Source organism: Chiroxiphia lanceolata, chromosome 5 (assembly GCF_009829145.1).
Source record: "Chiroxiphia lanceolata isolate bChiLan1 chromosome 5, bChiLan1.pri, whole genome shotgun sequence".
Lineage (NCBI taxonomy): Eukaryota > Metazoa > Chordata > Aves > Passeriformes > Pipridae > Chiroxiphia > Chiroxiphia lanceolata.
In genome coordinates, this window is record NC_045641.1 from 68,988,788 (window position 1) to 69,006,740 (window position 17,953).

Below are 17,953 nucleotides of genomic sequence, written 5' to 3' on the forward strand. Positions count from 1 at the left end.
ATATAAATGTAATGAAGCAACTTCATTTAACAAAAAAACCCAAATTGAACAAAATAAAACAACAGGTTCCAACTCTGCGAAAAATCACTACCAAAAGATCTGTGGATCCGTCTGAATTCCCTACTTTTACTACAGGGGCCTAGCTAGTATTTTCTGAAGTTCAAAATACAAAAAACTCCATTTTGCTGCTTGTCTGCACGATTTTCCTTCAAGAATATTTTCCCTTATAGCACCATAGAGAGAAAGGGAATGAAAAAAAATCCTCAGAAATGAGTTACACTCCTTAAAAAGTGTAACAAATAATATCTTCAAAGAAACACATAGCCTGTGTTTCTGTATCTATATATATCTGCATCTATAAAGTGCAGATGTTATAATAAAAATTCCCAATTTTCATGTTTACAGCCTCTAAAAAACTTCCCCCTTTAATTATTTTTATGTTGACTTTCTGTTTCTTTGCAGATCTTACAGGTGAACAAGGTGATGTCCATCTTGTTTTATGTGATATTTCTCGCTTATCTTCGTGGCATCCAGTCTACCAACATGGATCAAAGGAGTTTGCCAGAAGATTCGATAAATTCCCTTATTATCAAACTCATCCAGGCAGACATTTTAAAAAACAAGCTTTCCAAGCAGATGGTAGATATTAAGGAAAACTATCAAAACACGGTGCAGAAAGCAGACACTCAGCGAGACGTGGACGGAGAGGAAAATGTGAAATCAGACTTCCAGCCAGTTATCTCAGTGGATACAGATCTCTTGAGGCAGCAGAGACGCTACAACTCTCCCCGAGTCCTCTTGAGTGACAACACGCCGCTGGAGCCGCCGCCGCTGTACCTCATGGAGGATTATATTGGGAATTCCGTGGTGAACAGAACCTCCCGGCGGAAGAGGTACGCGGAGCACAAGGGCCACCGAGGGGAATATTCCGTTTGTGACAGTGAAAGTTTGTGGGTCACGGACAAATCCTCTGCCATCGACATCAGAGGACACCAGGTAACTGTTCTGGGAGAAATTAAAACGGGCAACTCTCCAGTTAAGCAATACTTTTATGAAACGAGGTGTAAAGAAGCCAAGCCCGTGAAAAACGGCTGCCGTGGCATCGATGACAAGCACTGGAATTCCCAATGCAAGACATCCCAAACTTATGTTAGAGCACTGACTTCAGAAAACAACAAACTGGTAGGCTGGAGATGGATAAGGATAGACACCTCCTGCGTGTGCGCATTGTCGAGGAAAATAGGAAGAACATAAATCTGCATCTCTTTGCTATATAAATTATTACTTTAAATTATATGATATGCATGTAGCATATAAATGTTTATATTGTTTTATATATATTATAAGTTGACCTTATTTATTAAACTTCAGCAAATCTACAGTATATAAGCTTTCTCTCTCAATAAACAAGAGCAAAGGGTGTGTGCCTCTGCTGTGGGCAACTCCAGGTTTTTTTTAGACTATGTTTGTGACACTGCTTGTCGGCAGCATACCGTAACCTTCCTGTAAAATCTGTGTAAAATCAGTATTTTTCATTCAGTATTGTCAAACCAGTGACTGTCATTTAGTAAACTTGTTAAAAATCAGATCAATGCCAAGAGTTGTGTACATATTTATATTCCCTGCTCTATACATTCACATTTAATTGGATGCAATGTTGACTCCTCACTGCCAAAACAAACATGGACCAAAGTGCTGTAGCCTGCAGATGATGTCAAATTTACAGACATCAGGTAGCCCTAAAATAAAGTTTCTGTGTATTATGCCAGTTTTGCCAGTGAAATTACCATTTTTCCTCTGTTAGCATTTCAGGATGGCTGCTAATAATCCAGCAACTTCCGTTTATGTTTCTAAAGCACATTTGTTTTGCAACTGTTTCTAATGCTGCCAGGGCATCATTGAAAAAATATGAAAAAATATAAAATATTTGTAGCTGAAACTTACTGAAGCCAAGGACCAATCTAAACGGATCATTAATATAATACATGAAAGACGGTTTATTGTGATCAACCTCCTTCTCCTCACATGAATCATTATCTTCTGCTTGCATTACTGGATCATTTCTCTCTGTCAGAGTTTTTAAATTAGAAACAAAGCTGGTGGTGTCTCAACCTGAAAAGAGCCCTTGGCTTGGAAATTGTAGAAAAGAAAGATACGATATCCTGGCATGGATATCAAAGCCACACACCCATAAAAAGCCATTCTTCTCAACAATCCATTTCTCATTTTTCACAGGGCGAAAAATGTTTAGAACTGCTGGAGAAAGCTGGTACCTTTCACAGGAACTTGAAATGGATGGTGACTAAGATCCACAGAGTCTGTAGTGATAATGAAGTTCCTCAATTAAACAGATTTGTTGCTTAGGACAGACAAATGTACTTGCAAATATATACCTCAAACTCTTCTTTGGATTGTCATGTAGCTCCACTGGGGACAGGAATAATGACACTACTTGAAGAGAAGGTCTATTACACGTTAGCTGTGTAATGCCCTGGATGGGATCCCACTCCCATAAAATAAAGGAGAGTCCATGGCTATCAACAGAATTAAGACTGGACTGCATGTTTTCTGTGTCCAGATAGATCTAACACCCAGGCAGGGCTGGAGAACACCAGCCACTCAAACAGCTTTACAGCTGTAGTGTCTGAAGGTTTTCCACTCTGGCTTTCACTCCGTGTGAATCACAAGTGAAAACGAGATCAGAGCACTCAAACCCGAGGTTTCAGGATTCTTTTGTTCGTACAGCTTTCACTCCTGGAAAACCAGCTTCAAACCTGCAGCAGGCCGTGACAGGCAGCAAATTGTGTGGTCTCCCCTAATCCCTTACAGAGAGCGTTACACACCATAAAACCACCGGAGAAACAGACAGGTTGCCCATGAGGCCTAGCACTGGAATAGTTGTGTCTCTGGAAACCAGGCTGGAGTGTGTAGGTTGTGTTTCTGCAGGGGAGGCCATAAGCAAGGTTTCTGAGAACCATCTCAATTCTCAACGTGAGGCCAGGGTATTTACCTCCCAGGAAGTGTCATCACCTTGCAGTACTAAATCCTTACTTTGCTTCAAGCAATAAGAACTTCAGAGGTTCCATACCAAGGCAATCGTCAAAATGAGAGGATGCAATATAACAGAGAACTCAGTATCTGATAGATCTGACTAGAATATTTCCAGTTTTCTCATTCCCTGGCAAACATTAAAAAAAAAAAAAATCCCCCACAGAGCTTTTGCTAGTTTTACTAGTAGGAAAGCTTAAATTTCAACTAAAATTTTTTAGCTTGGGGGTAAAAGCATATTTTTCAGAGTCTTGCCCCGCTGGATTTTTTTTGCAAGTTAAAAGCTTAATTTTGCACCCTGAATTCCCAAATAAAGATCATTTGCAGATGCTGGGAGTAATTGAGAGCTGATATTGTCATAGATCATTAAGTTTAGAAATCTTGTTTCACCATGCCAGACAGGTCTATCTCCATGTGAGAAGAGGAGGTAAGAAGACTAACTTAGTTTGGTTAAATCCTATTAATCACAAACTACCTTGTTGCTGCAGGGAGGATGCCACTTTTATTTACATCACTGTAAATCCAGAGAAACTCTCTTGAAGACAGTGGAGAAAATGTAGCTTTATAGCGATGTAAACAACATCAGAGTTGATCCTAATACCGTAGTTTCTTCTCAGTGAAAATCAAGGGAGGTTCGTTCTTTAAAGGTTCAGAGAAAACCAGTTGTCGTTTTCCACTGTAGATCCAGTAAGAGGAACTGGTCTTTGACTCTTAACTCTAACACAAGCAGTCATCAAAAATGTCTCAGAGTAAATACTCCTGTCATCTGAAACACATGAAATGAGAAAGAAGCGTGGTGTGTAAGGTTGTTAGGTCAGCCGCCTCTTTCCCACCCCAGGAAAACAATGAACGGAAGTGTTACCCTCTGGATCTGATCCAGCTTCCACTAAAGTCCATGGAAAAAAAAATCTCACCTTCTCCAGTGGAAGCTGGATCAGGCCTCAGGTGAAGAAAAACCTGCAGATCTTGACCAGAGAGTGGAGCAATCACACACATCAGTAACGTGTTCCTGTAAATCCTGTGTAGGCATAAGATGCTGTATAATTTTGTAACGAGTTTGTAAACAAAGCCTGTAATAAATTTGTTAAGGTCTAATTCTGCTTTCACTGTAGCTGGGGATGGTTTTATTGTCAACTTTGGTCGTGGCACACTGAATTCAAAATTCCTATCCAACTATTTGTTTGGATGTGTTAAGTAAATAAGCAAAATATTCAGCTCGCAACGCTTGTTTAATTTAACCATTCTAAAAATCACTTCCAATAGGCAGCTCAGATGCTCTGTCAATATTGTTTTGCCAATGGATCTTATAAACACACATTTTATTTAGATTTTCTCCCAGATGACCAAATGCTATTCTGAAATTGCCTGTCTGTGTCAAATAGTATTTTCTCTGGTTTTTTTCCCCCTAGTTTTTTTACAGTCCATTTAGTAACAGCAAAAAATGCTCCACTGAGGTTTTGGGAAACCATCTGCATTTATTTTATCACCTTTGAACATGTGTTCAGGAATGAAGTCTGTGCAGCGAGTTTACTGCTACCAAGAGATTTGTGCGGCTGCACCAGGAAGAAACTTTGACTGGACTTTACAGAGTGTGTGCTCAAAACCACTCTCCTCATACTCTGTTATTTCCATCCTTTAGCAACCCGAGTCCTTCTCTCCGCTGTACATTGTGTATCTGCAGACAATACCAAACAGGAAATGAGCCTGATTGGGAGTTTCAAAATTAAAAATTTGATGATAATGACCTGCTATTTCTGACCTTTCAGCAAAGCAAAAGCGCAGAAACATTCATTTCCTTTAATAGAAACATTGTGGCAAAAATCAATGGGATTCTGTGTTCTCCACGCTTGGTAAGCGTGTGTAATTCATCATGCATGTGGGGCAGGGGGAGGAGGAAGAGGAGGAGGAGGAGGATAGGATGATAAGCACTACAGCTTGTGAGAAATAAAAAGCTGTTCTCTGGCTTGGAGCATTTTAAAGTGTGGAGAGGTTGTTCTCTGAAATGCTTTGTCTGTATTTTGTTACAGCAGATGGTAGAATGACGAAGCAAGCACAGATGTGGTGTAAAAAAACCAAGCAATACAAGGATAACAAAAAACTTTCCCGGGAAAGTTGTCCATTTGCTACCACTGCAGGTCCATGCAGCTCTGTGCAGTTTATTGTAGAACTCAGTAATGACATTCCTAGTTTAATTATGTAACTAACCTCTGTTTCTTACTTCCATGAGCTGGATAACTTTTTTTCCCTTTTTTGTTTTATTGTTGTTGTTGTTGTTGTTGTTGTTGTTTTGGGTTTTGTTTGGTTGGGTTTGTTTGTTAGGGTTGGATTGGGGGTTTTTTGTTTGTTTTGGGGGGGTTTTGTTGTGGTTTTTTTTTGTAATCTCTAATTGCCTTGGTACCTCTGGCGAACAGCATTCGTGCTTTGCATGAATGTTCCCAAATATAGATTTCTCCTTTGTTTTAGTGCTGACCTTTGAAGGCAGCAGCACCTGAAAGCCATACTTTCGCTATGGAACTGGCCTTTTGATGTCATGACCTCATGTTTCCGGACATTTTGATCACAGGGTCCTATTTTGGAGCTCTTACCCACACAATTGGATGAAACCATGACCAGGCTGCTCTAAATCATGGTTGAGAAGTGTCTGTGTAGACAACAGCAAGGAGCAAAGAGAGAGTGGGGCAGCCCTGGGCCATCTTCACATCTGCCTTCACACACCTTTCATTTCTGAGCTGCAAGTTGCACAATCAAGGACTGGTGATCAAAGCTTTCTTTCTGCATGTCCCAGAGTTCAGATGCCCAGTAGATCATAGAATCGTAGAATGCTTTGAGTTGGAAGGGACCCAAAGATCACCTCGTTCCAACTCCCCTGCCACGGGTAGGGACACCTTCCACTTGACCAGGTTGCTCAGAGCCCCATCCAACCTGGCCTTGGACACTGCCAGGGGTGGTCTTGGACAAAGGACAGTTTCTCAGTTCACATTTTTTGCCTGCCCAGGAACATGCCTTATGTGAATCTGGATAGATCTTCTGTAAAAGGATGCTGTGGTTGCAGCAGATCAATTGACCCTCTCTAAAACACAGCATGTTGTGACTCTAGCTGTGTTACAGGGAGGAGAGAGAATCACTGACAGAGCAGCTCCATTATTTGTACATTATGTTGAGACCATTTAACAGAAAACATCAGTGCGTCCAGAAGACGCTCCTAAGGAAGAAGGTAGGACGTTCCTTTCCTCTAAGCAAAAATATTTCACACTCATGGAGGGTGTGAAAAAAGGAAAGTAAGTGCAGAAAAAAATAGGGAGTCAAAACTGTTGGGTGGCAAACCTCTTGCAGAGATTTAGGAAAGCAAAGGAGAATTCAGCTGCTCAACAGTAACATCAGATGAAAGGCTCTTTCCTGCTATGATAAGGGTTAAATAAATACCATTAGATCATCTGAAACAGTAATTCAGAAGGAAAATGAACCTCTATTAATTGGGGTTAATCTCGCTGTGTTGATGAGGAATTAACCACGCTCACTGAGCACAAATGATGAAGCCTTGCTCTCACTTATCCTCTGCAGTCCCCATTGTCAGCACTTGGGATGATGAGGCTCTTAAGTGAGGGCAGAATTTGACTCAGAAGGTATTAAATCCAAATTGAATGCATAAGGGTGAGCCTAAATTGAAAGCATTATCTACCACACAACACAAGCCAAGGTTTTTTAACATCAGTGTCATAAAAATTGTTCATTACTTTGTCCAGTTCCAGAGATTTAGCTTTTAAAAAAAGTTTTGAACTGTCTGGTATGACCAATACACACATATTTAGCAGCAATTTACAAAAGAAAAAAATCCTGTAAATGGAAGTATGCAGTAAAACATTGTCTAGCACTGTAAATAACCTCTGTTGATTCTTATTTATGTTCTCAGTGTCTGAGAAAGGAATTTTAATACGAATCCTGGTTTTGTTTTACACACCATATTTTGTACAATAACCACCTCAACTTACTGCTCATAGATGTTTGTGGTGTGCAGTCTTTGTGGATAATGAAGCAGAAACGTGGCTCTAAAGCTGCTGGGCAATGTAGAAGTTTCAAGTCCCACATTTGTACAGTAGACAGTGAAACCAAATGTGTGAAAGTGACAGAATTGGTTTCTCAGGCTCTGAGATTAAATATGTTTTAAAATATCGAATGACAGCTTTTGTCAAGTTATTACAAATAGCCCTAGTCAGATTTGTGTGTGACACAGCCCACTGGTCATATGGAGGATCGTTTTTTAATCTTCATTATTGCACAAATCTACTAAATGTGATTCTCATTAAGTTCAGAAAACAGATATTTGCTCATTTCCACACTGCTGGCAGAGCATGCAGAATAACCCCAATAGATGAGCCAAAGAACAGGGCAGAGCAGGATCTCTGGACTTATATCCTAAGGTAAAAGCTACCAGGAAGGAAATATTTCTGTTTGGCAGAGAGTGAGAGCTCAGCTGCCGCAGTCCCAGTGTCTGTGCCATATCACAAGGATAGTCAAGTCTTGAGGGAGTAGGATCTGATCAGCTGGAGAGCTGAAGGGTAGAAAGAGTGGGATGGGGGGCAATAACTATTACCCTGCTTCCTTGAAAATTAGATCCTTCAAACACATAAAACACAGCTGTCAGGATCCTCCTGACCTCAGGATCTGACTCAGAGGCACAAATTCCCTGGGTCAATAATCTTGGCCGTCTTGGATTCCTGAGACTTGGCATCGGGACATGGTACTTGTCCTAGGCGGGGGTAAAGGTGAAAAAAAAACCCCTTCTCCCACAATAATCAGATAACAGCAATTATGGAAAAGGGAGTTCTCATGGGAACAGTTTTGTCTCAAACTCTCATGGTTTTTTCTTGTTTTGTTTTGGTTTCTTTTTTCCACAGAAATGGAAGATATGGCTTTCTGAGAAAGGCCTGCTGCATGTAGTTTTCTCAGAGTGATACGAGGGAGCTGGAGAGCAGAACTTTGACAGAAAGAGGAAAATTCTCATTAGTAGAGTTATTTAATGATCTATTTTCTCTTTAGGCTTCCTCTTACAGTGGTGGTGGTTCACTACAAGATTGTGTGGTGAAGTCTTCTGATGCAGATCTTGCTGAGGGGAGGATTTGCATGGAGTGGAAACCAAAAGCACAGCAGCACCATGATGGATTGACGAGAGGGGCTTTTTCTAAATTCCAGGGAGACTTGAGGGTGTCAATTCCATTCTCTCAGAGGCTGATCCCAGACAGGTCCTTCACCTCCTTCCATGGGATCTCTAAGAGAAGGATCCATACTGCCATTTCACACATCAAGTTTAGGAAATATCAAGGCAGTGCTGCAGCCTAGACCTGGCTCACACAAAGTGAAAGACTAAAGAGGAAGGCAAAAGTGGGTGGGATTTTTTTAGCAATATTTACTCTTGAACAGTTTAACTTGCATCTAAGATGTACAGAAAAAAAACAATGTGAATAGTGGGAAGTGTTTAAGTCACACATACAACTAATAATACCTTTATTCCGATCTCACGCAGGTTTAATGTCTGACTTCAGTGGGATTTGTCCCAGTTTTTACTGATGCAATAAAGCTTGGGATTACATCTGTGACATTTTAGAGCAGGTGGTCAGCTCTGTACTAGTTCAGACTCTCAATTTCTATATACCACATGACTGCTGCCTGTATAGCTACGTGATGAATGCCAATGGAATTATTTAATCTGACAGATTATAGGGGCCTACACTTCTATCCTTTCAACTACATCTGCCCTGCAAGGAGGGATAGTGTTGTCAGATCTGAGACTGATTCAGTGCAGCTCCCCAGGCAAACCCCAGGGGCTTTCCATGTCACCCCCTGAATAGTCTCCCCTGAGAACCACGACGCAGAGCATTCAAAATTAACTCTGACTCTTGCTTCAGACGGAACTTCAATGGCCTTGTTTTGCTTGCAGAAATGGTAAGAACTCAAAATTAGATTTGCAGGTCCTGACATTCAGAATTAAATTCTGAAATTCCTAGCTATTGTCAACAAAGGAAACGCTGGGAAATTAAGATAGCATATACACACTACAAGCTCAGTGAAGATGCTCTTGTTCGGAAACACAACTGCTCTAGACAACAGCGGACAAAGATCCCAGTCCTACTGAACAGAGCTGCCTACCTCAGCTTCTTTTTCATTCACCACAGACTTCATGTTTTGTCTTTTTCAAGCATTTTTCTGTAGGTAAATATGTAGTATAATTAGCATGATAACTTTTACAACATGAGAAACATCCCAGAACTAAAATCTGAAATAAACTTAAATGATTAATTATGGGTAAGCATCACATCCTGAATTTTGTAGCCTTTACCAGCCTTTAGCACTTACTTGGTCTGCAAACTAGAGTGTACAGCTTGAATTTGTGGGCTTGGAAAAATTTCATTGAGATTTTTCTCTTCATCTGCTTCTCCATAATATCTTCATAAATACCAAAAATTTTACGATCCCCAAACATAATCTAAAGTGTCTGCTTCTGTCAGGCCTGAGGTTGTCCATTATTGCATGAAGTGTTTACTAAATATTCCATTGCCCCAAGCAATGCCTTGCTCAGTGGGAACAGTGCAGGTTCCATAAGTGAAAAACTACAGCTCAGGAGGTGTGAATACAGTAAATAACACAAAAGCTGATACCAGAAAATTCACTGCAAAGCCAAAACTAGAGTTTAATAAAGACAACTCTAGAAGAGAAAAGTAGGAGCTGAGAAAAAAAAAAAAAAATCCAAAATTTATAATCTTAGGACTAAAGATCAGCTGACCTTTGATTTTTTTTTTTTTTCCTCATAGAGTTCATTCTTCTCTGATTACTGCCTTGTAAAATCCATCCTTTCCAATGTAAAATCCTTTCCAATGAAAGTAAAACATAACAGCTTGAGCTGAAATTCTGCTGTCAGGAAGGTTTTCATCCTTAAAGCATTTAGTGGGTCTCTGCTGAGAGTCTCTGTAGGAGTGGTTTATAAATCCATTTCCCCGCCCCAAAAAAACAAACCACAATCAGGATCAGGATTTACTGAGAGTCAGTTAAATGGATTTAGTTCACTCAGCCTGCTTGCACAGGTCTTGATCCAAAATAGCCCTTAAGATTATGTTCAGTTTTAAAGAGAAGAAGAGCTGTCTAGAAGCTGGTAAAATTAACCCTGTGCTTAAAGCTGAGCACATGGACAAATATTTTAAGGCCTGGGGTAATAATAACGTTCCTTAGGGATTTTATTCCTGGAAATGATAGCTGTTCACTAAAAAAAAAAACCCACATGCAACAATAATATGAGCAAGATTAATAGTTCCCATCCTATAAATTTTGCTTAAAAATCCTAGAATACAATCTGCAATCATTTAAGATATGATTCAAGGTCTATGGAATTTTGCAAAAAGCTTAAAAAAATTTCTAGTGAGTCCTGAATTATGTACTTAGTAATTGAACCATGGTCAATAGCACGCCATGGATTTATAGGACAAAGAAAAGAAAACACCTAAAAACCCCTGATCATTCATTGTATTTAGAAATCAGACCACAAAATTAGCAGTAAAGCACTTGGTAGTACTTCACAAATTCTCACTTGAAAAAGTCATTCAAATAGACTTGGGTATGAATGTGATTGCCTGGACAGGGTGTTTGGGAAAGGGATATGAGGTACATGCAAAGGTAACTGGAAATTCCAAGGGAAGAAGTCATTCAGTGGGTAACTGTGGAAAAAGCCTTAGACCTGGGCTGAAATCATCAAGACCACCCTAGTGACTTAGGTGCCCACATCAGTATTTGAAGGCAAATTGGACACTTCCCTTAAAATAAGGGGTTTGACACCAGCACTTTCTAAAAGGTGCTGAGGAAACAGAAAATGTTTCAGGTAATGGTCTGAGATTACTTTCTCCTTGCCTCATGACTCTTGTTCATAGAGCTGCTTAGGAGGTTCTACAACTACAGGTGAATATTTTAGTTACATGTCCAAGAAACTTCCCTGCTGTTTCTCTGAATTTTTTCCCTCCTACCCTTAATACACCCCATTCAACACTTGAGTTGTTACAAGGAGGTCCTAAGCCCTTCCAGGTCCTTAATGAACGGCTCTAGAAATCTATGGAAGATTTAAAGCAAACACACAGAAAGCTGAGAGATTCTTCCAGCATAAGACTGCTTCTCTAGACTAAAAGGGTCCTTGTCACAGAAGTAACTTTTCTTCTCCCTACATAGCAAGAGACCTGGGAGTGGGGTCACCCCAAGCAATGTTGAGCACTTTTGCCTTCTCATACTGTTTTGGTGAGTGTTCGTTGTGTAGATAAGGGAGGAAATCACCATCCACTTGCAAATGGAGTGTCTTATAGGCAAAACAGGTCCCATTTTCTTGCCTTTCCCCTTCTGTTGATAGCTGGGCTCAGTATTGCCTTAACTCAGAGCCAAAAAAAGCTGTTGCTCCCCTTATTAGAAGTGATTGTCACTATAAGTTGAGTGGCAGAGGTTGGGACACAGATCTGCAGCTTGGCCTCCCCAGCTCACAATCATGAGCACTTTGCATCAAGGTGTCAGATTAGGTGCAGTGGGGCCAAAACACAGCATCCATCTCTTCCAGAGGGAAGTGGATCAAGCCCAAAGTGGCCTGAAAAAGTAAGATATCAGTTGTACAACACGATTGCTCCTCCCTCTCCCAGTTTTCCCAGTTTAACATATATGGAACAAACACAAGCAAAAAGAAGCAGTGTTTAGTGGCACTATTTGCATTAAAAATATCTGATTCCAGCCTCCTGTCTTGCTGGCAGTGAGTGCCATGCAGATGATCCTTGCAGACTTACATCAGTGCCCAGCTCTTGCCCAGCCACAGCTCTTGATGGCTGCTGGAAAAGGAACATATGATCTGCCCTTTAGGAGTAGAAAGGCAAGTACTTGTTAATGGGGCACTTTGGAGATCTCCTCCCCAACCAGTGCAAACTATTCCAGCACAGACACTACTTCTTTGGCAGCAGAAGGATAAAATCGTCAAGGAGACTTTTCAAATGTTTGACCATGGAATTTGGATAGGGCCATGACAAGAGAGCTTGGGAGATTTGGGGTTCTTACCAGCAGAGGAGACTGTGTAATAGGAGAAATGGATGAACAAACACTCACACTCTTTTTGTCTCTTGTGGTCTGACTAGTACTCCAGATCCTTAAACTTTATGTGGGACAATGAAAGTACTTTGAATCACAGAATCACAGAATGGCTTGAGTTGGAAGGGATCTCAAAGATCACCTCCTTCCAACCCCCTGCCATGGGCAAGGACATCTTCCACTAGACCAGGCTGCTCAAAGCCCTGTCCAACCTGGCCTTCAGCACTTCCAGGGATGGGGGAGCCACAAATTCTCTGGGCAATCTGTGTCAGGCTATTTCCTTTCTGCATCCTCCTGTATGGTTCCTTCCTGTGATTTTTGACTTAAATGCTGTTTGATGTCATCCTGGATATCAGGATAGGTGAACATCCTTCACTGTGGAGATCCAGAGGTGTTCGAAACAAAGGACTAATAGTTGTCACAGCAGCTGACAAACTGCTGTTGGACAGTGCTCACACTTGCCTTAAAATCTCTCTTTCCTAACAGTTAATTTCATGTTCTGGATGGATGTTCTGGACTTTCATGTTTCCTGGCTGTTTCCTTTTCTGTTCTTTTCTGTCCTAATTAATTCTCCAGATTAATTCATCAGCTTGTCACTCATATGTGAGGGACTCTAATGAAAGATGGCCAAACCAAACTGTGAGATTAATTATTTGGCCAGCTGGAAGCAGCTTGTGTGCTACAGGCTGAGCATCCCTATATTAGGGAGTGATGAATTCCATCAAATACTTAAAAGAAAGACAAAAAGAGGATCTATCAGGATCACAACCCAATTTTCAGACTACTTTCCTCCCAGCTTGATGTGCACCTACATATTAAAAGTAAGAGCTTCTTACTTTTGGGGTGTTTGGGCTAATTGAGAGAGATTTTTGGTACTGGCAGTCAAAGGCTGAGACAACATGAATTTATCCCATAAAGGTATTAGTTTTCTCTTAAAATAATTAAAAATATAATAGTTCATCACAGGTAAATATACTTTTATATAGTTATTGGTTACCTTTTGCCCCATGAGATGGCTGTGATTTTTGATTTCTTTTTTTACAGACCTACTGTGCTCTGCAATTCCAAAAGCCTTCCACAGGCTGGAAGACTTGTCCCTGCTATGGTTTATCTACAAATCCCTGTTAGGAAAAGGAAAGTGGCATGGAGTGAGAAGCACAAGGTCAGCATTTCAAATTAAGGTGTTCTGTCAAGAGGAAGACTCAGGTGTTTGCAGCACAAGTGTGAGCTCTGAAAATGAAGTTAAAGGTGTTAACACTGATTGAAAATTAAAGGGATCATGCAGAAGGGTGCATAGGAGATGGAAATCCAAAGGGCAAACAGCTTCAAAGAGTGAAAAAAGAGAGGTGTGGAGAGAGAGAGGGAGGGTAGGAGAGAGCAGAGGGGAAGAGACATCTTTGGACATTGGACAGTGGGGACAAAATGCCAGTCCTCAAATGAGCAGTTTACAATAGAAATGACGAATTGGGTGCAAGACAATCAACCATTTCTGGGCTGGGCAGGGGACAGGATAAATCAGTAAAAAGACCAAGCAAGGTTAAGCATTGATTGAGGCCAAGGAGCTGAAGGCCACCCACTCAGATCAAATGGGAAAGCACTAATGGGAAAGACATTTTGGAAGTTAAAAATATAACCAATTCCTGAATCTGGAAACACAGAGCTGTAAAATAACAGCTGTACTGCAAGGCAGAACAAAGTTTTCTTTGGTGGTTGAATGAAAGGTGGTTGAATGGAAAGACACCGTCTGCTTTATCAGAAATAGGCTCTGCCAGGCCCTCAGCCAGGACGCTTTCGTGGGGAGAAAGGCAGGATCACATTCCTCCAGGGTGGCAGCATAGCTCTGTCCCACAGGCCAGGGCAGCAGTCTTCAAAGTAACAGTGAAATATTAGACATTTTAAAAGGATTTCCCACTATATTGATGTTGTTCCCACAACACCAGCCAAGGAGTAGGAAGGCAACACATCAAAACACATTTGCATGCACTTGGGAGCAGGCGTCTCTTCTGTACCAGATAATGCTTTCTAGTGCCTGTAAAGGCAACATTTGGGCTGCAAGTCCACAGAAAAATCTTCCTGTGGCACCTGCACAAAAGGCAGGATGCTGGGAAAGCAGCCTTCATTGCTACTGGTGTTTGAAGTAATTAGTGAAACCCAGGGGCATGTTGAACCCCAGAGGGATGAACACTCATTCTGCTCCAGTGCCACTCTGACCATTTCCACTGCTCCGAGGACAACACCTGGCCCCGTGATTTAGGATTGCTGTGACTGTCCCTGAGCCAGCAGTGTGTCCTGAAGGCCAAGAAGGTCAGTGGGATCCCAGGGTGCATTGGGAAGAGCATTGCCAGCAGGTCAAAGGGGCTGATCCTGCCCCTTTACTCAGCCCTGGTGAGGCCACATCTGGAATGTTGTGTCCAGTTCTGGCTCCTCAAGAGAAATATGGAGCTCCTGGAGAGGGTCCAGCAGAGGCTGCAAAGATGATTCAGAGACTGGAGCATCTCCCTGAGGAGGAAAGGCTGAGGGAGCTGGGGCTGTTCAGCCTCCAGAGGAGACACTGAGAGGGGACCTCATCCATGTGTGTCAGTGTCTGCAGGGAGGGGACAGAGGATGGACCAGGCTCTGCTCGGGGGTGCCCAGCAATGGCACAAGAGGCCATGGGCAGGAACTGATGCCCAGGAAGTTCCAGCTGGACATGAGGAAGAACTTCTTTGCTGTGCAGTGACCGAGCACTGAACAGATTGCCCAGAGAGGGTGTGGAGTCTCCCTCCCTGGAGATGTTCCAGAGCTGTCTGGACACCATCCTGTGCCATGTGCTCTGGGATGACCCTGCTGGAGCAGGGAGGTGAGACTAAATGCCCCACTGTGGTCCCTTCCAATGTGACCCATGCTGTGATTCTGTGACTGCAGTGACTGACCCCAGGCAGAGCACAGACGTGAACTGTACCCCAGCTCAGGCTGATTGTAGAGCATTTGTGCACTCCAGAAGTGCAACAGGTGCAATGCAGCAAGGAGTTAAATATTCATCTGTCGGTGGCTCCTCTGTTTGACAGTGAGGATTGGCAACACTCAAAGAACCACAGAAGAATCACAGGTCACAAGATCCAAGAGACTGCAGGCTCAGGAGCTGAAAACACTCTTAGCACTTCCCAAGCATCATATTTTGTAGCAGCAGAGGACACAGCTGCAGCCACTGATACTGTCTGCATCTCTGCACTCTGCTTTCTGCCAGCTCAGTGTTCCCCACTGAGTTTAAGTCAAAAAGTTTCAGATTTTTCCTTCAAGCTGTGGTACACAACAGAACAGTGACAGCTTCTGCGTTTTTTTATCTTAAACTCTCAGTAGCTCTTCCTAAATCTCCTGCAAAGCTTGAAAAAGGAACAAGGCAGAAAAAGATAATCATCTTACAGCATAACCAGTGGCTGCTTTATGACATAGTAGCTGCTACTTACATTTTCCCTGGATAAGCTGCTGGCATGCTGGAAGGAAAGGGCAGATTGCTGAGCTTACTTATGAATTTCCTGCAGACTAACCACATTCATACAAGAAGACTGTGTAGATCCCCTAGTGCTTCATCAAACATTAATTTGTAGACAAGCCTGTCAGCTCTTTCGATTAAAACTTCTGTTTTTTCATGGAAATCAGGCTTCCAAATTTGTTTCCTTTTTTTTTTGCAAATACTATTCTTTATTATTCTGAAATTATTATTACAATACCCTTATTATTCCAGTATCCTTATTATCCCAGTGTTATAAGCTATTACTCTTCAGGAACTAGTTTTAAACCATTCAGTGGCATCAATATTTTTAGCTGACATAATATGGTTTGTATCAAAGGTGGCAACATTTGCTGCTGCTGTTTAGTGAATCACAAAGATCTGAGAATGACATCCATTGACATCTGTTTGACACATCACATCCCTTTTAGCTACCGTGCCTCTTATTACCTTCAGCTGCTACCTCTGCCTTGGATTTTCAAATCCAAGAATACTGAACTTTGCTTATGCAATAAACAGGACACCTGCCTTGCACCTGTTTTAAGCATTTACTAATGACAGTGAAGCACTGAGCTGCCTGAGCTAGAGGGAAAAACAAAAATATTGCTTCAAATTGCAAGAGAAGTAGCCTACAGAGGGCTGCTTTATCAGTGTAATCTGGCAAAATGCTGCATCCTGGAACAAACCCTGCTCTTCAGTACTGGCTAAAGAATAGAGACAATTTTTCAAGGCTATGGATATTCATACCAGCAAATGGTGTGCTACAGCATTTTCACCGTGATCAAACACATAAGAAAAGTCAGACTTACCTCTAGATGAACCTTTTTTGATCCCACATGTGAGATGCAGAAATCAGGAGAGGGCTGTGGAAAAGCACGACAGGTACCAGTTGGGAGGCAGAACAGGCTCCCAGCAGTCAGCACTTGCAAAATGGCTACAGAAAGACTGGAGCAGTTCTGCTCTGCAGAACTTAAAGGGCCAGATTTCCACAAGCACACTGGGGCAAAAACCTGTGTAAGAGCATAATTCTCCACTGGGAGAAGGCAGGCCCCAGTCCAGGAAATATTTAAGCATGTCCTTAACTCTAAGCATATGAGTTCTCCTTTTGACTTCAGTCTGTGCAGTCCTGTACAAGCACATGGATAAAAGTCAGCAGGACTGTATTTACTGACATGCACAAAGTTACCCAGGAGTGGGATGCTCTGTTACAGCTTCATCACAAAAGCAGTGAGGTAGCATCACAGTTAATTCCCCCTCTGGTGAGTTACTCTGATCAATGATTAGTGTTAAGATACATTCTACAAGTCCAGAAAGAAAAATAAAAAAATAATCAAAATGTGCCCTAAAAGATCTCAAATAATTGCAACAAACATTGCTCGTCTGATATTTCTAATTTTTTTTCAGCATAATGCCCACAATAGATCCCCATCTAATCTAAACAATTTCAAAGCATTTTGGACTGGTCAAAGTAAGTGAAAATACCCTCAGTTATGGATTTACAGCTTCCCTCTCCTCTATAACTGAATCACAGAGTGTCAAATATTTTGAAGGGAGAGTAGAAACACCCCAATGACAGGGCACAGATATGATTTGTAGGCTCACCATTGGCAAAGTGATCTTATGCATCCATTTTCTGCTTCCGTTTTCTGCTGCTTATCAAAGGAATTGCAACATTTTTCTCACCTGCAGCATTTACTGACTCTCATGGTTAATAAACATTTCAACTTTTAGCACTTACTCTTACAGTCACATGGATGGGAAGGAGACTTTCAAGGCACAAGACACCAGAATTATATCAGAGGGTTTTAAAGGAGAGTTTCTTCTTAGTCTTGCTGCCCAAGGCTGTCCCAGCATTGCTGCAGAGGACAGGTGGAGCCTATACAGTGTGCCCAGACCTTTGTCCACCACAAAGCCCCCAAAATGCCATATACAAGGATTCCTGTCAGTCATGAAAGATGGCATCATGGCTTTGGGACAGGTAGGAGGGTATTTCTGCAGTTACGGGTTATGAATAGGCCACAAATCTGGTCAAAGGCTTGCTTTGAAATAGCTGTTCTGTATCATAGAACCATAGAATGGTTTGGGCTGGAAGGGACCTTAAAATTCCCACCCCTCTGAAAAAGAGGTATGGGTTTGTTTATGGGATTTATTTGTTTATATTGAATAATATAACCATTTAAATGCAGAAATAAAAGCTTAGTTTTTTGCATATTTTTCCTTATGGTTAGAAGCTAATCTTAGTTGTTTTCCCAATGCCATCATTTTCCTCCTGACACTGAGTTTAATCTATATTCTGCTCATGTTTCCACAAATATGAAA

General features: G+C 41.5%; 1 protein-coding gene and 1 long non-coding RNA gene across 2 annotated transcripts in view; one reads left to right on the top strand and one right to left on the bottom strand.

Moving 5' to 3' along the window:
* Positions 1-4,916, top strand: part of NTF3 (neurotrophin 3) — a 58,037-nt gene extending 53,121 nt beyond the window's left edge. The window contains exon 2 of the mRNA XM_032689090.1: positions 463-4,916. Within this exon, the coding sequence (XP_032544981.1) occupies positions 463-1,254 (792 nt within the window). The 3' untranslated portion in view covers positions 1,255-4,916. The remainder of the gene's footprint in view (positions 1-462) is intronic.
* The window catches only part of LOC116787468, a 40,358-nt gene extending 23,797 nt beyond the window's left edge, over positions 1-16,561 (bottom strand). The window contains exon 1 of the long non-coding RNA XR_004357307.1: positions 16,444-16,561. This is a non-coding gene — a long non-coding RNA (uncharacterized LOC116787468). The remainder of the gene's footprint in view (positions 1-16,443) is intronic.
* Positions 16,562-17,953: the final 1,392 nt, after the last annotated feature.